Below are 23664 nucleotides of genomic sequence, written 5' to 3' on the forward strand. Positions count from 1 at the left end.
ATGGTATGTGGGTTTCAAAAGCACGGAGACAGATATACAGTTTTCAGTGCTGTTGTTGGGTTTGCCCTCATAGGCAAAAACATCAACCACTCAGGGTGTATGAACTGGGGAGTCTTGTGAGCATAAAAGAAGCTGTACATTGGCTAGATCTGGGTAGGGGTTTAAAGTTTACAGCCTGTATTGTCCTTGGCTGGTGCCTTAGTTTGAGCGGGGTGGCACTCAGAGGAAGGACAGCAGGTTACCAAGAAGAGACTTGATACCCTATGAGCATATACAGGGGGAGGTAATCCCCCTCAGGAACAGTCGTAGGGGAGGCGAATAAGGGGAAAATTGGAGGATACAAGGGATGGGATAACCATTGAGATGTAACAAGAATAATTAATTAAAAAAAAAAAAAGGAAAAAAAAAAAAGAAAAAAAAAAAAGAAAAAAAAGAAGCTGTACAGCCCATAGGCTGCAAAGATAAGTGTGGCCAGTAGAGGCTCCTGTTATACAAGGAGGGAAACGTCCAAGGGAAAGAGCTCTGGCAGACATCTGACACTTAACTGTTGATTCAGCAGCAGCTTAAATACACTGAGCCTCTGGAGACTCATTTTTGGAAGTCAGCCCTGGATGTCTGTCTCATAGATCATTAAAATAATTTACATTAACAAAAGAAATCCAAACAAGAACTCAGCCCTAACGGAAACACAAGAAATAAGAAAAATCAAGGCAATACAACTTCTTCAAAAATTAGTAGTGCTACTGTAATGGATTCCGATGAAAGTGAAGTACATAAAATCCCAAAGAATTAAAAAGTTTGATTATAATGATGCTCAACCTAATAAAAAAGGATTTGAATGAACTCCTAAATTAATTCAAAGGCAACATAAATAAACAGCTGAATAAAGCAAGGAAGACAATATAGGATGTGAAAGAGAGATTGAATAAAGAGATAGAAACACTGAAAAAAATTTAAAACTTTTGGAACAAATATACCAACAAGTTGAACAACTCAGTAGAATAGTTGAACAACTTCAACAGAATAGATGAAGCAGAGGACAGAATACCATGCCCTAAAGATAAGGTAGATGGATTAGAAAATTTATGCAACACTAAGGAAAGAAACAAAATAGAGGGGAACATGCAAGATTCCTGGACACCAGTAAAAGTCAACGCTTATCAAGCATGAGCAATGAAGTGTAAGCTAAAGCCATAAAAAACATATTCGATAATATGGAAGAAATTGTCTCAAGCCTTTGGAAAGAGGTGGTTGTCCAGGTCCCAGAAGTCATTTACAACATCAAATGGATGAAGGAAGAAAGGAAATTTCTTACATTATCTTATACTTAAAATACTAAGTACATAAAACAAAGGCTGCTGAAAGCTACAAGAGAAGTGTCTAGTCAAAATTGATGTAAACACAGCCCATCAATGGCAGGTGTCTCAACAGAAGTTCTAAAATCCAGGAGAGCATAGAATGGTGTATCAAGCATTGAAAGCAAACAACTGCTAGCCCAGACAATTGTACTCAGCAATGCTGTCCTTGAAGGAAAAACACCTTTCCATGATAACCACAAACTATAGGAATTCATGATCACTGAGGCAGCATCACAGAAGGGAGCAATCTATCAAGGGGAGATAGTAATTCAAATAATAAATGTCTTGGACATCAGGACAACAAGTTTAATAAAACAAATACTATTGGGGGTAAAAGCAACAATCACCTTCAACAAATTAATAACGGATGACATTGGTACTGTACTCTGATCAAAAGGTAACTCAGAATTAAAATATCAACAAAGAGAGAGAGAGAGAGAGAGAGAGAGAGAGAGAGAGAGAGAGAGAGAGAGAGAATCTTTTCCACAAAAATTTCCTCTACAGGAGCTCCACAAGTAGACCAATGGAGCCAACAAATCTGGGCAGATGAGGGTGATGCTGCAGAGACTAATGCACTAACCAAGGATCATGCATGGTGAGGACCTAGACACTGTTCAGATGTAGTAAATAGGCACCACAGTCTCCTTGTAGGCCTCATAGTATGTAGAGTAGAGACAGTTTCTGACATGGACTCTAGTGCCCACATGTTGATCACATCCTCCTGGCAGGGTGGCCTTAGCAGGCCACAGAGGAAAATTCAGGCAGTCCAGATGAGACTTGATAGGCTGAAGTCAGATGATAGGGGAAGAGGGCTCCCCCTTTTTGAGGACTAGGGGATGGGGAAAGGGGGGATAAGGGAGGGAGGGTGGGACCAGGAGGCGATGAGGGATGGGGCTACAATTGGTATGCAAAATGAATAAATTTAAAAAAAAACAGGTGTGGTGGCACACACATGTAATCTCAGCACTCTGGTAGGCAGAGGCAGGAGGATCTCTATGAGTTTGAGGCCAGCCTGGTTTACAAAGCCAGTCTAGGACAACCAAGGCTACACAGAGAAAACCTGTCTCAAAAACAAAAATAAAACAAAACACAAAACACACACACAAAAAAACCAAAACCAAAAAAGAGATTGCTCTAATAGGTTATCCAATCCCAAGTGGTGAGCACTAAACCCATATACATATAAGCAATGATAAGTGGACTCAGGACACACACACACACACACACACACACACACACACACACACACACACACACTCACTCAAATATAGAACAATAGTAAAGATAAAGAGGTCAGGAACTTAAGAGGGAATAGGGGTTGGAGGTGATATGGAGGTATGGAGAGTTGGAGGTGAAGAGAGGAAAATTGGGAAATCATATAAGTATAGCATTTATGTATTACATTACCAAAAAACCAAAACCAATGAAGGAATATCAGTTTAATGATCCTATGGACCGTGGGACAGCTACAGGCGTTTACATCTACAGAACAGTCTATCCCAAAGCTTCAGACACATATTTTCTTAGCAGCTTCTAGAACCTTCACCAACACAGACCATATGGTACCTTTATTTTTTCCTGTTTTCTTGTATTTAATGCAATAAAGCAAGTCTTACAAACAACAAAACTAGAGAAGAAAAAGTTGTTTACTCTGTCTAATCACAAGAGGTAATCTAGAAATCAACTGCAAGTGAAATGGCCAAAAATAGAAGAACTTAAAGAGACCGAATACTACACTGATTTTTAGTGGGCCATCAAATAAATCAGGAGGGAAAACGAAAATGAAAACGCAGCATTTCAGAACTTGAGATATAATAAAAGTGCCCCTGAAAGGGAAAATTACAGCAATAAACATATTTTAAAAATCAGAGAGGTCTTAAACTGATAACCTATTATGTATCTCAAGAACTTTCAACAACAACAAATTGAATTCTGGATTAGCAGAAAAAGAAATAATGAAGATCCTAGCAGGCTTTACCTTCCTACCACATCCCAAGCACAGTAAACAGCAAGCAGCTCTAAGAGATTAAACACATTGCATCCTTGAGAACAGCTAGAAGATAAAGAATGTGTAGTAAAGGTTACTACTGTTCATCACATGGGATAAAAATATTCATGGTAGAAAATAGAAGCTGAAAGCTCATCTGCGCACTTCAGCAGAGAGCCTTGCTGACTGCCTCGACTTCCCCATTTGTATTATTCTGGATTTTTATATGCCCCTGATGTAATTAAGCTACATTTTGTTCTCTCAGCAAGGATACCTCCGTCCTCTTTGCTGGGTGTTGTAAACTGAGTTGATAATGTTTTGGCATCTGTTTGCTGTTCCTATCTATCGGTTACTTGTTGATTTTTGTTTGTTTGCTGCTTAATAAACCTATTTATCAAAACTGCAAGCCCAGGTATTGTAGATCATCTAGATTCAATAATATAGATATATAGATCCAGAGGGAGAACTGTTTGGGACAATGAAGGAGATTAGTGGCGATTGAAGGTGGCCGGGAATGTATAGATAAGCTGTATAAATTACATGCTATACTTGAATGAAAACTTCTTTCTTTGGTTTAAAGAACTATTTACTTAGCTGGGTGTTGTCATGCAGGCCTTTAGTCTCAGCATGGAAGAAGCACAGGCCCATTGTTCTCTGTGAGTTCCAGGCCAGCCAGTGAGGCAGTGAGATTCTGTCTCAAAAGAATAACTAACTAACTAATTAATAAGTGTGTGTCTAAGTGAATGTATATGCACTATGTGCATGCAGTGCCCACGAAGCTGGAAGAGGGTATCAGATCCCTTGGAACTAGAATTAGTTGCACTTATAAGCCACCATGTGGATACTGGGAACCAAATGCAGGTCTTCTGCAAGTGCTCTTAACCAATGAGCCTTTTCTTCAGTGTACTCCTCCCTCCCTTCCTTCCTCTTTTGACATAGGGGGGGTCTCTGGATCTCATGTAATCCAGGCTGGTCTCTAACATGTTATATAGCTGAGGCTAGCCTTGAAAATCAGACTGCCCTGCTATTTTCACAGAAGATACCAGTTAAGGAAAATTTCTTACACAACCCATCCCTGTGTATAAAGTGCATGTGTGGTAATACATTAGTTGAGGAGGGATCGGAATATGAAGAGAAGAGAGGAGAGATATCAATAGTGGCAGGAATAAAGGGAATGCAAGCTTTAGAAGGTATTCAACATTTTTAGTTCATTTAGATTTCACTCAAGGGGTCCTTTTTTTATGCCCGACACCGAGACAGTGTCAATCTCTCACAAACACCTGGTGAGGGTGGAACTACCTTCCCTGGCAGTCAGCAGTATCCTTGAGTATTGCACAGCAGGATAGTATTGTCCCCATAAGCAGAAGCAATGCTGAGCATGTTAAGACACACATGCTGGCTCATGCTTGTGGCAGCTGGGACTTTGAGAAGGAGGGGATGGAACAGTGACAAGGTGACATGGCTTCTTGAAATTCAGGCCAGTTCAATCTGGACTGACTGAAAGTAGAAGAATGAAAGCAAGGGCCAGCTAAGAGTGGAAAGAGAAAAGAATGCAAGGAGCATAAGGAGAAATTAGCACATCTGTTTGGAACCCACCTTAGCTATGCGTGTACAGGAAAACTGAAATTAGATTGCTTGAGCATGTGATGCAGTGCCTTTCCTTATACCCATTAGGTCTCAGGCTAGTTTCTTGTTTTTAAGTCTTCATTTTCTCCTCTAAGAAATTGTGGCAATAATGTTAACTATTTCATAACAAGAGAGTGATACCGATTCACAGAGATAAAGCATTTAGGAGAATATATGGCATAGAGGATTCAACAGATGCTATCTCTGTCATTATAATCCCTATGTTCTCATCATAAAAATATTATTTCTATGTTACGTGAATTCTAAAATTCAGAGACACAAAGGGTATTAAACTACCAGTGGAACATTTCAGCCAGTTATTATAGGATTGAATAGATTAAAAGATACCATTCAGGTCACCTTGATTAAAATATATGTGCTATGAGAATACACAGCATAGCCTGTAGAATTGGTTTTCCTTCCTCTGCTGTTTGTACATTTCTAGCTTAAATATCTGTCTGTTACTTGCCACTTCTTTGTTATTTATTAGTTTGAGATACTGGGAGACAAATTGTGACCTTCTCTCTCTGTGCCTCTCCCTCCCTCCCTCCCTCCCTCCTTCCTTCCTTCCTTCTATTTTTTTTTTAAAGATAGGGTTTCTCTGCGTAGCTCTGGCTGCTGTCCTGGAACTGACTCTGCAGACCAGGCTGGCCTCAAATTCAGAGCTCCTCCTCCTTCTTCCTTTCGAGTGGTGGGATTAATGGTGTGTGCTATTACTGCCCAGGGTGACTTTTTTGTTTTTAGTGTGTTTATAGCTGATATTCAGAAAAGGGTGATTTTTTTTTAAAGATCCAAGGCCAGATTGTTTTAGTGCAGAATTCTACCAGATATCCAAAGAAGAGCTAATACCAGTACTCCTCAAATTATTCCACACAATAGAGACAGAAGGAACACTGCCAAATTCATTTTGTGAGGCCATAGTCACCTTGATATCTAAATCACACAAAGAATCAACCAAGAAAGAGAATTTCAAGCCAATTTCCCTAATGAACATTGATGCACAAACACTCAGTACAGTACTTGCAAACTGATTACAAGAACACATCAAAAACACCGTTCGCCATGATCAAGTAGGCTTCATCCCACAGATGCAGGGATGGTTCAACATATGAAAATACATCAGTGTAATCCACCACATGAATAAACTGAATGAAAAAAAAAGAAGCCTACATGATCTCCTCATTAGATACTGAAAAGTCCATTGACGAAATCCAACACTCCTTCATGATAAAAATCTTGGAGAGATCAGGGATACAATACAATAAGACAATATACAGGAAGCCAAAAGCTAAACATCAAATTAAATGGAGAGAAACTTAAAGTGATTCCACAAAATCAGGGACAAGACACGACTGTCCTTTCTCATTGTATCTATTCAATATAGTACTTGAAGGATGATTCTTTTTAAAAATGTAACCTTTAGTCATTAACTCACAGGCATATCTGAATTTTCATTCTTCTTCTTCTTCTATTCATGCATGCTCCTTGAGAATGCTATCAGGCAATGAAATGTAAAGGAGCAGCTGAAAAGATCTCCAGAAGTGAACAAGTGAACAGACGTGCGATAATTAGGAGTCTGCTGTGGTGTTGTTATGCGTTATAGTCTATAAGCAATGAGTGGGTCTCAGACATACTTATAACCTGGAGAGACACTGAAGATTATCTCTCTATATAAAATTGAAGGCCACATTTACTTGATAGCTATTTTATTTTTTCTATGAAAAATGTACTTTAAAATTTTCAAGATCGAATTTCAAGCTAACTCATAAGTAAAGACTCGTGGCTATTGGATTACATGAGGAGTCAGGAGCTACCATCTCCTGCTACTGAGGAGCCCTCAAAGCTACTTCAACAAGGCAGCAATGGGGGGAGCTCTGTCATCAATTGAGAAGAGGTTCAGCCAGGGAAAAGTAATTCTTTTTATAAGCAAACAAAATTGCACTTATATGAAATGATCTAGAAAGTGTAGGACATGACAACTTTCCAATCTGTGATATGGTAAAAAAAACCAAACAAAACAGGACTTTTTAATTTTATTTTTTAATATCTGACTTCTGAGATGCCTTTGGAGAAACAGAACATTCTTGGATAGGTAGTGTCAGTGCTACTAAGTCTTTGAAATTCTTTCCTTCTGGCCAAACATTACAACTAGAATATACTTTCTATGTTCAAAGCCTGTTTCTATGAATTTTACAATTAAGTGTGCTCAGCCAACCATAATTACTTCACAGCAAGGAGACAAATAAAGGTTTTGAATCCCATATTATCAGAATTAGTGTCAATTGAAATGTATTATAATTATATATTTATAACAGTGTGAGCCCAGGGTCAAGGTGGAAGACACGGCTACCTTCAGCGTGCCAAGCAACATGTTATGTAAGCAGAAGTTCTGCCAGGTGTTGAACTGTTTTTGCCCTTTTAAAATTCACGTGTTGAAATGCTTATGCCCAGAACCTCTAGATGTTATTGTATTCAGAGATAGGGTATTTATTTTATTTTTTTTATTTTTATCAATTTATTCTTGTATTTAAAGAAGTGATTGATTAAGTTAAAATGAAGTTATTAAGGTGGGTCACAAACCAATATGATTTATGTTCCATTCAAAAAAAATTGGACACTGACAAGTAGATAGAAAAGAATATGCAAAGACAGGACCATGAGGAAAGACACTCGTAGTATGAATCACCTTTGCCAATATCCTGGGCTGAGACTGTAGCCCCAGATAATGAGACAATGTTAAAACTCAGCAGCTATGACAACCCAAGGAACTCATACAATCTGTATTTGCAACTGTTAAGCATCCTTGGAGGACCTGTGTACGTACTGAGTGAAAGCTGGTCCATAGATGAGACCAGATCTTCCTTTCACTTCTCTGAAGAGACTGAGCTGAAGTGAGAAGTTTGGTACCCAATAGTTCATAGGCTGTCAGAGTAGGAGGAAGAGAGAGGCAGTATGTGAAAGGAATACTTTTTCTTTAATCTGCCAAAAAGTCTTCCTTGCATTTCTAATTACAAAAGTGTTGCATGTTCGTTATAGAAGGTACTGAGTAATACAGATGAAAAAAAAGTAGAAACAATATATTTGTGATATCATTTGTTTTCCAGACTTTTTTCATATGAACACACAAATCTATATATAAGGTACATTATATACATGTGAATGTACATAGCTCCAAAAGTCATGATAGAGTCAAGTCTTGTCATGTAAGTCATGCTGTCCTTGAACTCATGATCTCCTACCTCAGCTTTCTAGGTGTTCAGATTGCAAGCATGTGCCATGACATCTGGCCTGTGATCACCGTTTCACATCAGTACAAATCATTTCTATCATCTGACACTGTTTCGTGCAGTGGTCGTATTGTAGAGATGGTGCCGGTAGGTGGATATGTCTAATGCTTGGTGTATGCTATGGCTTTGATATTTGCCAGACTACAGAAAGGATGTATCCATTTCTATTAGTGAGTCTATTTCAAGTGCAACAGAAAGCCCATCACCAGTAACTGTAGACTCGGCTGCTCAAAGGGAGCAAAGTATGGAAACTAGAGTGACTGAAAAATCTCTGCCAGCAGTGACTCAAGATGCTGCAAGTGGCTTAATGCGGAGTACACAACACCACAACACCGGAGGACAGGGCATTCCCCAGCTTAGCAGCGCAACAGGTGAAAGCAAAGCATGGCAGGATCGGCATGTCCTTGCCGCTAAGATGGGAGCCGTAATCTCTGCCAGGTAGGGCCACATCAGGTCAGCATCTATTTGGAGAGCATGACACCAGTAGCAATGTGGAGGGTGAATAAGTGTGAAGGAAGGACTTATGTTGCTCACTTGAGAGTGGAAGGGAGGTCCCTGAGGACCTCTAAGAAAGATGGGAGGGGCTCGCAGTCCGAGGTTCCAGGGGTTTGCTACAGGGAGTTGTGATCACTGCAGCCGTGACCCCTGGATGGTCATCTTATCCCCTGAGCTTTGAGGGCCTGGGAAAACACAGGTTATGCTGGAGAGTGAGACCATAAGGCTTGGTGGCCTTTGCAGTTCGTGTGCATTAATGGAAGATGCTATTTGGTTCTGGCTCTCTGCCCAGCATAAGGGATCCCAAGGGGGGGTACACTTAAAAGGAAATCTAAGTAATGTCTAAATGAAAAAAAAACCTATTTTATAAACATGAAAATTATGTGTCACTCAATAAAATGTTGGCAAGAAACCTTCTGCCACGTGAGATGATAAAGAAAAGAAGTTAATTCCTCTTGTGAGAGAACCTCATGCATCATTTGAAGGCTGCAGAGCTTTGCACAGGAAAACTCCACCACACGCAGCAGTCTCTGAGGTTGTGGTGGATGGACTGTAGGAGAAGGGAGAAGAACATTTTTTCCTTGTGGTTAGAAGGGTGCTTTCTCTCACATTTCTGGATACTCACAAAGTACCTGCTAGTCTTTCTACTTTGTATCTTGGCTGGCCAGACATAACACACACCATCCCGGAGGTCACAGTGATGATGAAGTAAATACAGTGTCGACAAGAGCAAAGAATTAACAAAATGGTTCTCTTCTTTTTCTTTTTTTCTTTTCCATTCTTTTAAAATGTGGTACCAGTTATGGAACCCAGGGCCTTGCACAGGATAAGCCCTAACATTGTTCTGTATTTCCAGGCCCTTGCTTTCTCTGAGATAGAGACTTAGCTGCCCAAGTTGCTTCTGAAAACCAGCTTACGCTCTGTAAATTCACCCAGGGCAATGAATACATTTTCAGTAAGAATAAACAGTTTCTTTCCCCGGATTGCTTTTTTGTACCTTTAATGGCACCATGGAGAATGAATCATTTCATAATTGCACAGCAGCCTATCAAGTTAAAAACAGTCATAAAACTAGGCTTACCGTCTATCACAGGCTTTGGCTGCGAACTCTTGAGGCGCAGTGAGGGCCGGAAGCGGGTTCGGTCGTTGAAACTCCAGCTCTTCTGAACTTTGGTGGGGCTGCCCTCGGCAGTGATGTCAGTGCTCGGGGACCTCCTGTCACCTACGGATGCTTGTCTGCCCTTAATGCTCTGGCCTCGCGGGCTAGCCATGCGCACTCGCTCCTTAAAGCTCAGCTTCTGACTGTGGAGAACAAAGCCGTGATTATTCCATCTCAACAACCTCCTCCCATTCCTCACGGGCAAATGGTAGGGTGAAACTGAATAAGGCCATGTACAACGATAGGCAAGAGCATGTTCAGCAAGTAGGAGCGTGGAAATAGATTTCCCTTATTGAGAAAAAAAAAAAAGAACTTTATTCAGTCACGGTGTTGGTATTCATTTGGGATCACTCTCACTCTTATGAATATAAGCATGCTTCTTGGATTTATGCAGGAAGGAAAAATGACGAGGTACAGCGCTTTGTACCCAATTTCACTGAAGCTGTTGAGTGATTGTAGCTTTCCCCTCCATTGTTGAGTTTTTTTTTTTTTAATTCCTTTTGTTTGTTTGTTTGGGAGATCTTTCTTTGTAGTTCCTAAGCACCTCTACAGGTAAACGGGGATTGTATATATGTACCTACATTCAGCATGCATTGTATATCCCAGGCAAGATTATGATATCCATAAATTCATGCAATCTCAAGGCAATCGACAGCACGGCACACATATACTAAAATACGTGACACTTGACATTACGTTGTTCCTTCATTCTTGGCAAAAGAAACCACACAGGGTGGAACGGCCTCAACATGTAATGAACGAGATGATTGACAGAAAGAGATGGCGATGTTCACTAGCACAATTTCCTGCCATGAAACAAGCTATTGATTTGCTGTGGCAGCTACTGGCAAAATCACATTCGTTTAGACATTTTGTTCTCTGATGTTAGGCAGGATCGAGCTGCCGTGTGGGATGACCGAGGGTGTATTAACAACAAAATCCAGAACACATCTTCAGCCTTTCATGGTTAAGACGTGTGTCTTGTGTGATGTGCTAGGAGGAGCAGGTAGAAATTATGGAGACAGATGCTGTGCACTTCTCTGGCTCATGTGAGGACAAGAGTAAGATCTCTAAGGGCTTTTTATAGCAATCAAATGAACTGTGCACAGTGTTACGCACCCCAACCTTGTTTTCTTGTTTCTTTTGTAGACTGCTGTGCTATTCATTAGAAAGCAACACACTTGTTATCAATGTGAAGGGCCCAGTGCTCCTCAGGGACTGAAGAAATAATGGGCAATGGATCTGAGGCTGAGTTGCTTAGCACAGCTCCCGTGAGTCATGCTGTGGCCTTTGTGGGGGATGAAGGCAGCGTGCTTATGGATAAGGACTGTCTGAGACCAAGTGAAGGCCCCGTCTTTTCCACTTACCGCAGTGTCCACTGTCCCCAGCTGCAGCATGCCAACAGCAAATGTGTTTAGTGGATATGTGTTTGGCAGCTAACAAGAGATAGTAACATTTGTTTTCCCAAGCCTAGTTGCTTAACATCTGCTGTTCTCAAGAGGTACCATGTTTGATGTGAATTTGTTTACATGAAAACAAATCAAGGCATGAACAATGGTGGTCAGAGAGACTCGTTAACACTAAGGGAGTTGACCATGCAGCTGACATCTCTTGTCCCCAAGGCAGGCACAGCCACTTCCAGCACAACCAGCTGAAGGCACATGCAGGCTGGGCAGTTTTGTGGTGAGGTCATGTGAGTTCAAGAGTACTATACAACAGCCCCATCAATCACAAGGGTTATCTATACTTGACGAATGTGTGACTAAACGATACATTACATTAAACAACAGCCACAGAAAACATTTTAAGACCACATAGTTCTGCACTCAGACCAGGTTCTCCAGACTATCCCAAATCCTTAAATTATTTAGAGAAATCTGTCAAAGAGATAGGTCAAAATTTCTACTTTAATTTAAAAAGTTTTTAAGTATAATCATTTCCAATATTTTTTTATTTTTGTTAATTCAGTGTATCTGTACCATAATTTAAATTTATGATGATATAGTTCAGGAAACACATGTTCAATATTGCACTTTTTTTTTTTTTTGGTTTTTCAAGACAGGGTCTCTTTGTGTAGCCTTGGCTGTCCTGGACTCACTTTGTAGACCAGGCTGGCCTCGAACTCACAGGGATCCACCTGCCTCTGCCTCCCGAGTGCTGGGATTAAAGGCGTGTGCCACCACGCCCGGCTCAATATTGCACTTTTATTTCAATAAATGGCTGGCTCGATTGGACACAGCCACCACTCCAAGTGTCCTCAGTGTGTTTGATCTTGTTTCTTACCTTTCTGGAATTAATGCTAATTAGATAGAAGGTAGATTTGGAAGTCAGAAAACTATAGCTTTTTCCTATCCCTACTAAATGAACAAGAAACTGGTAAAAAAAAAATCATGAAACAATATATATTCTATTTTATTCTTTTTTAAGAACTGCAATTTGAAAAAGGAAAAAAAATGTAAAATAAAACAGCATCAAATTTCCCATGATTTATTTTATGATGACAAAATGTTCAAAAATTGCTCCTGTAAAATATATTTACATTACCTCTACAATGAAAAATGGGGACGCATTCTTTAAATCTAAGCACATTAAAAAATATTGTGTTAATTCTAGATACCATTTCCCTTTTGGTTTTCTTTATTTTATTTTGTGTATATGGGTATTCTGTCTGTCTGTCTGTCTGTGTACCTTGTGTATGCCTGGTGCACAGAGGCCAGTAAAGGACGTCAAATCCCCTGGAAATGAAGTTACATATAGTTGTGAGTCACTGTATGGGTACTAGGAATCCAACCTGGGTCGAGCAGCCAATGCTCTTAACTGCTGCGCCATCTCTCCAATCTCTCTCCTTTGGCTTTCCTAGACTTTAGAAATATTTGCTAATGTCTATCATTAAAAAGTAAAATCAGCTATGCATGGTAGCTCATGCCGTTAATCCTAGCACTTGGAAGGCAGTGACACATAGATCTCTGTGAGTTAAGGCCAGCTCGTTTACATAGAAAGTTCTAGGCCAAGCAACATTATACAGGGTGATCTCGTCTCAAAGACCAAAGCCAAAACTAGACCAAAGCAAAATACAAATCTTAATTAAATTCAACAAATTACATACTAAAATAGATAAAAATATAGTGTTCTCTTTTATCTTTTGACACATGAATAGGGAAGTTTAGAACAGCTGCCTAATGCAGAGTGAGTTTTCCCCCAGGGAAAAGTTCTGTTTGTGTGCCCTCTAACGGAAAGTTTCCCCTTATTGGTTGTTCTACTTCATTTGCCCTTTGGAAATCAACAGGGCATCTTGATGAGACGACTAATAAACTGATTAGGTGGCTGTTACTGAAAATGCACATCAATTAAAATTACAGACACTTCACTGGCATATAAAAAGTTTCCATTACTTTCTTGGGTTTTGTTGACATTTATAACTATGACTTTTGAGGAAAATTTTCTGTCACAGCATTTTTTAGGAAGCATGCCAAAGATGATTCCCAGGAGAACAAGGAAGTCTCTCTGTGGCGAAAGTAACCAAAAGGTCGAGATGGTCACTGATTGGAGCATCTTAGTACGCAATCCCATGTTCCCAGCTGAGCACCATGCTCAAGGGAGCCCACACAACTGCTCTGCGAGGCAATCCATCCTTCTCTAGAACCAGATGTCCAAATCACTCTCGTGGCCCAGCATGCACTCGACCTTTAGATGCTCCCTGCCAGGGAATCTTTGACATCATAACTCCGCGTCACTACTGTTATACATACTTAGCGGTTTAGCCCTTCATAAGATAAGCACTCTATAAACTGTTGCCTCAGGCACAATATGGCAACCCAGCCATTAACAAACCAGCGCGTGCAACAGCTTAGCAGTGGTCCAGCCACAAGGAGGCGCCAACAGGCTGACTGGCAGGACTAAGCCTGCTTTTTTTTTTTTTTTTTTCTTTTTTCTTTTTTTCTTTTTGGTTCCAGTGGTAGAGTATCAAAGCAGGCAACAGGCAGTAAAGAAAGTTACAAGCGCGCTGAAAACCTCATTCGCGAAGTCCCTAGGAGAGTGAGTGTGTAAACAGGGCCCAGGTGTAGTGGCGGCGGAACCTGGCCATGCACCTGAGGTTAGTTGGCATTCTCAAATCTCATGTCAACAGCTGGGATGCTGGGTACCTCTGCTTCCGTGAGGTGTACATTCTGAAGAACTTCTGCTTATTACTACAGAACTTACTAGGAGTGAGGGAAATAGAGCAGCGCATTACTAAGCATTTCTCCACCAGCATAGTGCCGAGGGCTTTCTTTTTCTAAGGATAAGCCAGTTGACTTTACTTTTTCTTTTTTTTCTTTCCCTTCTGTATATGAGAAGACAGAGTATGTAAGCAGCAAGTGCAGTTGTGTTGCCTGAGGTACAGCAACTGTTCTTCTGGCTAGGCTGAAACAATTAGAGTGGAACTAAGCATTATAAACGATAGTTAGTATGTGTTAGGGTCTGTTTCATATGAAATGGGAAAGTAAATATTGTAGAATACAGCAACTTCTGGACAAACTACCAAGGACTATAGTATAAGTAATGGGAATCAAGTATATTGGGAAATTTAAGAATGAATAGTTGCATAAATCAACAGAGTAGATAACAGTTGCCTTGAAGTTAAACACACACACACACACACACACAGACACACACACACACACACACAGAGGCACAGACACAGGCACATACACATGCACACACACAAGTTCTTGATTTGTGTGGCTAGTATAGGTAAATGGTTGTGAGGTTGAATCCCTGTTCAAAAAGAAACAGATGAAAGGGCTCTCAATTCCTAGTGTGTAAAGACAAAAATTGTTTACTCGCTACGTCCTTGGTGTTTATAAAATAGTAAGTCCTTTCCTTCTATAAACAATGTGAACACATGGACAGATAATTTCTAAAGAATCTAATTTAGCCAGCGGATGATGCTGGGTGGAAGGTAAAGTCTAGTCTCACACAGAGTTTAGTTCAACAATACATGCAGATCATTCACTATATGCAAAAGGAAAGATAGTAGTAGAAAATAAACTCAGAAGACGTGTAAGAACACACCATCTCTCCCACAAGCAGTCTAGAGTTCTTTCCCAGGAGCCACACAGTGTGTTCACACTGGAGTGGTTTGCATAAAGCTCTCAATGGGCCATAGTACACGGGTATAAAGTCATAGGACTACCACCTGTGTCGTAACCTGTGTGACATGCATCTGAAGTCAGCATCATGGGTGCTGGTACTAAAGCAGTCTTGACAGTCAGCTGTCTTAGAGGCTGAAGCAGTGTTAGGGGTGCTTTATAATTGTAAAATAAGGCAGTGTAACTGAAGCAGGCACACGGTCAGCCATTGCTCACTGAGAAGACAGGATAGAGGAGGTGAGATTCGCATTAATCCCTCAGCCTCAGTTGGTATTGTCTACTCGTGTTGGGGTAACACATTAGGCAGGAGGAAGTCAAGCCTTCTTATAGCAATGCAGTGGCTTGCTGGCTACTGTTTGATGATGTAGTCATGGAATAAGGGAGGAAAAATATGAACTCTAAGTCAAAACACTGTGGTAGGCTGGCCAGATGGGTTCACAAGCAAATTCTTTTCTCTGAAAAATTACAGTGTGCTCCATTTACAGTACTGTCCCATTTAAAAGTGAGTTTTAAAGGCTACTCAAAAAGAGGATTAATTAGAATAGAATCAGTAAACACATCAGCACACATTTGTGATTAAAACTATTCTAGTAGGAAGGCAGGGCGAAAGAAGAGTAATAAAATAATAATGCCAAGGAAGATGGCATCATGGACTCAGCAAGTTGAGCTCTATCTATAAAAAGCTTCTTTTCTGTCTTATAGTTTGCAGTTTTAAATGTATCTTTCACAGAGTTGCTTAGCCCGAAGTGTCATAAACTCTGTTTAAAGCATGCCCTAACTTCATGAAAGTAAATCTTCTCTTTAACAAGAACTCTCCAAAGCAGTGACCATAATTAATCAAGCGTGACATTAATGTGTTTGACCTCCATCCATTTGCATTCTGTGTTGTCTGTGCATGGGGCTCTTATTCAGTGGCCAGCTGCCTGTGAGAATGCTGCTGCCTGCATTGTTGAGCTTATCGGCAGTTTCCACCAGAAAGACCGTGAGCAAGGATTTAAGAGATTCCTGGCTCTGAGTTATCCAAAGAACTAGCGGAAAAAAAAAATCAGTTCCTACTGGGGCTGACACTCGCCTGTTCTGTTTATCTAAACAGCATCAATAACCCAATGACCACAAAGTCAGCGAAGGACTCTGCACTTGGGTGGTACCAATTAATTCATTCATTTGAAATGAGGTCAAGCTTTAATTAACATTATTCCAAACTCATAATCGCTCTTCTCTAAGGAAGAGCATCCTTATAAATATACTTCTTGTTGGGCATATTTTGCCTCAGTAAGGGCCTTTTAAAACTTTCTATGATGCTACTGCTGTTATCACCATTACAGTAGTTTTTCTGCATTCATTATTGCAATATTATACATTCTGTTGCTGATGGAGTGCATGGGAAAAGCTAAGGCTAATACAATGAGAGCTTCAATATACATACTCCTTAAAATAGTGTGTGTCAATTAATAGAAAATAAAGAAGCTTCCAGCTTATTTCCTTCAGGTTCAGTGTCTTGGTTTTTAGTGATTAATTTTTTTATTATGTGCATATGTATGCCTATGTATGGGTATGTTAACTTTAAATGAAGTGACTACAGAGGCTGGAAGAGCTACAGTTACATGTGTAAGTCCCCTGACATGAGTGCTGGGAACTGGGTGTGGGTCCTTTGCAAGAGTAACACGTGCTCATAACTGCTGAACCATCTCTCTAGCCCAACTGCAATGTTTCTAATTGTTAATATTATCTTCTATTTCTTTCTCTCTGTTTTTTGGCTGTGGTTTTCAAGAAGTACTTGGAGTCAGGAAAATTTTATTCTTCCAACTAAGAAGAGTTTATTAGCCATATTCTCTGTTATCACCTTACATGGGAGATGCAGTAAATGATTGAGGAGCAAGAGGATGAAAGGTAGGAAGCTTCAAAAATTAAGTAGTGATATAGGTCTGGTTTCAGGGTTGGTTTTCTCAAATATTCAATGCCTGTGGAGAATCGAAGAATGCCATGCTGTCATTATCTAAGTCGTGAACCTAGTTGAGTAGTTCCACACACATTCAAATCTACAAGTGAACTATCTTTAACAAACTTAGTCATAAGTCTGTTAAATAGATTTTAACATTTTAGGTAGACATGATATCAGGAAACTCTGGGAATTTGATTGCTAAACTTTGAGTTGTGACAGCTGACTTAAAGATTTTTTTTTTTTTGGTGGTGGTGGTTAGTGTGTGTGTGTGTGTGTGTGTGTGTGTGTGTGTGTGTGTGTGTGTGTGTTCTAGTAAGCAGAAGCTTGATTTTAAAATTGTCTTTGTTTTATGATATGCTAACATTGGGGAAATGTGTTTATTATTGGGCCAAAGTGTCCCCTGTCTCAGAATTGCCAAAAAGGTCATGTTTATTCAAACATCTATACATGACTTTTGATTTCCCCTTTGGTCATCAAAGCTCCGTTTTGAAGGATGAAGCCAAGAAATGTGACCGTCTTCCCAAGTTGCTCTATAACCCATGCCAAAGAGAGTTCTGCTCTTAGCTTTTGGAGACAAGTTACCTTTTGGATAAACTGCAGATTAATTGTTCTGAAACAAAGCCTTTTAAATATCACCAAGAAGAGTAAACTTGACTCTCAGATGCCTATGAAAAGATGGTGCTTGACGTGAAGACTACATTGCTCTTTGACTAGAAATACCTCTTGAAAAGAACAAGTCTTTGGGTAGCAACAACTTCCTGAAATCACCACTCACTAATACCCAGCATGCTTTGCTCTAACTCTTATCATTCTGAAGTCAGAAAGAGTCCTCAATGCATTGGCTCACTTGCTCACAGGGAGAACTTGAGGCTATGTCAGATACCATATCCAGCACCTGCCACCATGCATGTCTTACTCTGGGAATTTATTTTTAAAGGATTAATGCAGAAACAGCTAATACAGAGAGCCCTACCACTCCAAGCTTTAGAACTAATTCAGTACTGTATAAATATTTTATAGTTGATGTCATCATAGACCCTCACTAGAAGCTAGCTCAGGGCAAGAGAATGCCTTGTGTTCTCTTTACTGAAGCAAAAGGCAATGATAGGAAAACATATAAAAAAAACGCCTGATGCTCTTTCTTTTTTTTCCAGGCAACTCCTATTTTTTGTTGCTTCTGTCTGTTGGCGCTTACACTCCAGTGTGGGGATCTACCTGGCCTTGCCCTTCAGGCCTTGTTCCCCAGTTCAGACCTCTCCTGGTACTTATGATTTATTACTCTTGGCTTCTGGTCCCTCTGGGTATTTCAAGAAGGAACAGACTTGAGTCACCTGGGGGAAGTAGTGGGGCTGGGGGTGGCTTCTTCCTGAAGATGAGACCCCCTTCTGTGAAACTGATAACCTGAGGAAACTATGCTGCTCCATGGGCTGGAGACTACCCACACAGGTGGTTCTTGCCTCTTGTCACTACTGTACCTCTTGAAAAAAAAAAAAGAATCAAAGAAAAATTTATCTCAAGGAAAGCATACTAATGTAGGAAACTCTATTCTAGACCACTGCCCATTCAGAAACAATTTAGATAACTCCATTTGAATACTTTTGGAAGGTCTTCTGCTTCGGGACAATAATAACCAAAAGGCTGTGATTATTTTACCCCCAACACATTTCAGGCCTTACAGACTATTAAAAAACACTGAGTGGGTTAGGAAAAAGAATGCTTCTATTCCCAAGGAGGGAAAAAGAAATCAATAAAATGTAGTAAACTTTGCAGGCCATCTTGTGAAAGGTCACTTTTAATCATCTTGTATTTGTTGATCGATTTTTTTTTTACTCATGAGGCACATTTAAAACATCTGTTAGGCATCTGATTTATAAACAAAGGCATAGCAAAAGAGAAATCACAAACCTGCTTGATGCCTCCCCTTGTTCTTTCCTTCAGGTGCGTGCAGAGACAGAAGAGAAATGATGATAAACCAGTGAATACATTTACAGCATTGGACAATGGCCCAAATAGGAGACAGGGGACTCAGGTACCCTTAAGTTACCCCTTTAAAAGTACAGTCCATAGAAGCAATGCTATTTATAATAACTGCACATAGCTTTCAAACATATGTTCTTTGTGGCAGATTGGAGACAGCACAACATTACTTGAAAAATCCAGTACTGCCCCCACACAGCAGAACACCACACACTGTTTGCTTAAGAAAACCATGGTTCTGCTCAAAGAAGCCTGACAAAGGCTCTCAGAGTGTTGCTGATTCCAGTGTAGCTGCAGTCCCTGTGTCTTGGGCATACTTTTGGGACCAAGGCTTGGGACAATTAATCTGTGGCTGTGGTCATGTTTTTCAGTCACTTACTGAAGTAGATTTTTTTTTGCTTTTCTATGAAGAATGGAATAAATAAGATGTCTAGAAGATCTAACTGAGCTCCAAGTGGGTGGCATTTGCAACCAATCACTCATTTGGGCAGGGCTGGGCAGTGGTAGCATGGTGTAGTGTGACTCCCCTACAAATGAATTATGGGCTTTGGGCAAAGTGGCTTCCTTTTCTGTATAACCTAGTATTACACTCAAATGGGAAGGTATTATATTAGCTAGTGTCTGAATTGTGACTTCTCAAAGAACCCCACGGCATTTTGCAGCTTGGTAATTTCCCACAGCTTCTTAAAATATCTGACTCATGCTTTGAGACACCATATTTCCCTGGGCTCACCCTTTATATAGCCTTCACTCATCTTGAGAAGGAAAATCAGGAAAATACTTTCCTGTATAAATCCTCCTCTCACTAAAACAAAGCTTTGAAACACAGATGGCTCTGATCTCATGTTCACTGTACATAAGAAGAAAACTACAGCCTGGAAAGAGAAAGAAACATCGCCAGTATCCTGCACCTCCCAGACTCCAAGAGTTGTTTCATTGACCTGCCTTTTACCCTGCTCCTTGAGATGAGCTTGGGGGAAAGAAAGCAGCGAAGCACATCCCCAGAACTATGGAGGAAGCAGAGTGCCAATCTGGTGCTATCTGATGACAACAATGCCATTGTTAGCAGGGATGAAGATGAAGTTGACAGTGATCATTTCTTGAACATCTTAGCCCCCATGAGCCCTAACTTGCTTTCTTATTTACACTTCTCCTTAAAACTTACTTGCACTGCACTTCAGTCTTGGCATCTTTTGAGTGTCTAGTTCCTGAGCTATGGGATTTTAACTTAATTTTGCTTTTTCTCTGACTGCTTCCTGTTTAGTCTCAGAAACACAACCCTGTGCATACTAAGTATGTGGTGAGCACTTGCAGAATGGATACACCGATTAGCGAATGCTCTCTTTTGCAGAGCCACTGAAATATGAATGCCCAGGAGAAATATACTATGTAAAATTAAAGAAGTTTTAGTCTTTCTCATGACATCTCCTTGCATTCAGTAAGCTAGGTAATTTTAAGTAAAGCTATCCTCTAGCTTATTGTAAATTATTCTCCTCATAAACAGAAACTTGACTGAAGTAGGTTTTCTTTCTGAAGCAAAGGTTGTGAACTTGGCTTCAGGGAGTTTGAGAATACATTAAAATTGTAGGCAGAGTTCTGATATTTTTGTGTGTGCATTGGATATTATTCTTGGGAAGAAGCCATGATTTCCGTCACATCTCACTGATTTAAGAAAGAGCAACAATAACAACAGTAATGCTTATGAACCACAAGAATAGTGAAGTATCTCTGGGGAGGTTTTGTGGCAGGAAATTCAGGTTCTGTGCATGGAACCAGTGACTGCTCTGTGTGGGATGAGTCATGGTTTTTCAGTAAGTGAGGCTGAAACATGAGGCTGCAGGGACAAGTGAGTGAAGGCATGGCCGATGGGCTCAAGGGACCAGGCTAAAGATGGGCATTTGAATCAATCTTCTCCCACCTCTGCCCCACTGCAAACAGGGAAAATATTAGAGGGAAGTAGCATATGAGCAACATACTAGGTGACTCTCTTAGAGAATTTGATTTATCACTAAGTGTTCTCAGACCTTGGAATGACTTTTAATCCAAAACTGCAGTAAGTGGGAAGCCAGATAATCACATATGACAACAGACCACTGTCTTCTGTCACTTGAGACCCTCCATCAGGTTTCCAACTGGGCTTCCTCTTATACATTTATCCAGGAAATTTCCCAAAGATGATTCATATATGATTCATATATGTATATGTATAAATATCATATATGCATATGATTCCAAGTAATCTCCCTGTAAAATTGGGTGATGAATCAGGTGATTGTTGTCTTTCTTTCTTTCTTTTTTTTTTACTTTTTTCTTTTTTGATTGTTGTCTTTCAGGAACTATTGTTTCATAAGATGAGATATTAGAAAACTACTACATCTCTGTATAATTCATGTTAAGACTTCAGTCATGGCCTATGGTTGATAAGGAACGATGCTGATTTTACATTGTGCTATGGTTGAGTTGCTGTTAAATAGTTTAAGCATCTTTGAAAGCAATAGAGACAATAAGACCAATCCCAGGATGGGACTTTTCGCACACACATGGTTTGTTTAACAAAATAGAAAAGACGCAACTCTAGGACCGGCCATCCCACTGATACCTACTTGGTAGGGCTGCAGGTGTGCAAGGCCTTCAGGTGTGGCTTCCAGGTTGCAATGGAAACAGATTTCTCATCAGCTGCATAACTACGCCAAACGCACTGCATACGGCACATGGGAGTGCAAGAAAGAGCAGGGAACAGAATGGAGAATTGTTTAGTTACTATATGTTAAGACTCTTTTCCTCTTTATGTGTAGTCCTGATACATGTCCCAAAGAAGAAGCAGATCCAGAGGCTACTTTGGCATTTTCACTTGGTTGTTACACATATTCTGTTTCATCAGAATGACTTTTCAAAACAATTTACACCAAAAAGCAAAAATGTTAAACACTAATATAAGACAAGTCTAGAAATGGTGAGGAAAAAGGATGCATTGTCTGAAACAAAATGAGGGATGATTAACTGATAAAACAAATACTAATGTCCTAGATACTGGTTCAACTGTCTGATCATAAAGGTGCACTTCAGGGGCTGGTGTTTAGTTGATAGCTGACAGGACAGAGGCAAGGAAATCACACGAACCTAGTGGCCTCATAAACCAACAACCTCTAGAATGTAGTGATGACTTAAATAAATCTGTGAGTTGAATTATGCAATACTTCTAAGCTGAAAAGTGATAGTGATAACAAAAAATTGACTAAAACAAGATAAAGGGGAAATATTCTGTCAGGTTATAATTGAAAAGTACACAAGGAGTTAATATTATCATCTAAGAAAATGTTTATGTGACTTTGACATGAAACATAGGCTTGCTTACATTGCAGGATCATTCATGGCATACAAAATATAAAGCATTGTGATGTGATCCTTACAACAAAAGTGAACGAAGAGCCTCATCTTTGTAGATGAGACAATGAATGTCAGGTAAAGGGTTCAATCAAGGTTGGGAAAGCTGAGCTGGTGTCTTCAGTTGAGTGACTCTTGGTCATAACCTCCACTGTGCATATTCCTGACCTCCTTGATGGAAGTGCTTGGAAGAACTTATGAACTGTCCATTTGAGGAATCACCTACACTTACTTTTCCATGCAGAGTTTGGTAAGTTTATTTATTTTTACAATGAGCCTGCAAATACCTCTAAATACACAGTCAAAAATTTGCTCCGGTTTCTTTGGAGAAACCTTGTATTATGATTCATTACTTGAAGCATTCTGTTTTATGTGGTAAAATCATCCACATGGGCTTCTTCCCTACTGTACAACCATCAGTCACTACTTTGAAACACAGTGAAGAAAAAAATGATCTAATTATATTCTATATTCTAAGAATAACACTGAGTTGAACAAAGATTAAAAATTGCTATGACTACTTTGAAAAACTGTCTGGTAGTATTATTGAGGTTGGATGTATGAATGCATTATGATACAGACATTTATTCTCAGGTAGATTCAATAGATATTGCTTAAATACATTCACCAAAAGGTATCCACTCCATTTTGGCTTTTCAATTAAAGCTGGAAATGCTCATATATCTATCAATAGTAGTGTAAATCGAAACCTTGTAACATGGTCACATATTGCAATGTGTCTACATAGTAACAGTTCACTGTAACTATGGTAGAATGCATGGGCTCCTGGTGAGTGATGCTCTGTGTTATAAGCAAGACAAAACAGATCACTTTCCATTAAGTTGCGCAAACACGGAGTCATGCTCTATTCTGTCAGAAGGTAGCATAGCAGTTCCCCTGGTGGGATAGTGATGGAGAGAGGGTATCCAAGAAGCCCTGTTTTGGTCATGTTTTGTTTTTTCTCAGTGCTGGTTAATCAAGGCTGCTTAGAGCTACTTGGTTCACCTAGGAGATGTACTCATCTATGCTTGCACATTATATTTCGGCAAAATACTCAGGAAGTGACATGAAAAATTAGAAAGGCATACAGTAGAACCTGAGGGATTTTATGTTTCCAAACATTTTTGTTTGTTTACATTTTCAAGCAGGATTCTTTGCCTGAATGCTTACCCACATGGATTGTGTTGATTGAGCTGACAAATCTGTGGAGATTTGTGCTACACACCTTGACACCTTATAGATATTAAGGCGTTTGCCATCTTACGTTACCTTGAAATTTTAATGTTTGGGGTTGTTTACACAAAATGTTTAGAGTCATGT

General features: G+C 39.8%; 1 protein-coding gene across 4 annotated transcripts in view; it reads right to left on the minus strand.

The window, feature by feature from the left end:
- KCNQ5 (potassium voltage-gated channel subfamily Q member 5) overlaps positions 1-23664 on the minus strand; it is a 532656-nt gene that overhangs the window by 56090 nt on the left and 452902 nt on the right. For 2 of the 4 annotated variants that reach the window (XM_084753486.1, XM_084753484.1), the window contains exons 8-10: positions 21564-21658; positions 18889-18915; positions 9835-10055 (exon numbers count right to left, since the gene is read on the minus strand). In XM_084753486.1, the coding sequence (XP_084609612.1) occupies positions 9835-10055; positions 18889-18915; positions 21564-21658 (343 nt within the window). Of the gene's footprint in view, positions 1-9834; positions 10056-14054; positions 14112-18888; positions 18916-21563; positions 21659-23664 lie in introns of all 4 variants that reach the window. The other 2 variants (XM_084753487.1, XM_084753485.1) reach the window with 2 other exon arrangements.

This window comes from Acomys minous (genome assembly GCF_964271855.1).
Source record: "Acomys minous genome assembly, chromosome: 13".
Taxonomy (NCBI): domain Eukaryota; kingdom Metazoa; phylum Chordata; class Mammalia; order Rodentia; family Muridae; genus Acomys; species Acomys minous.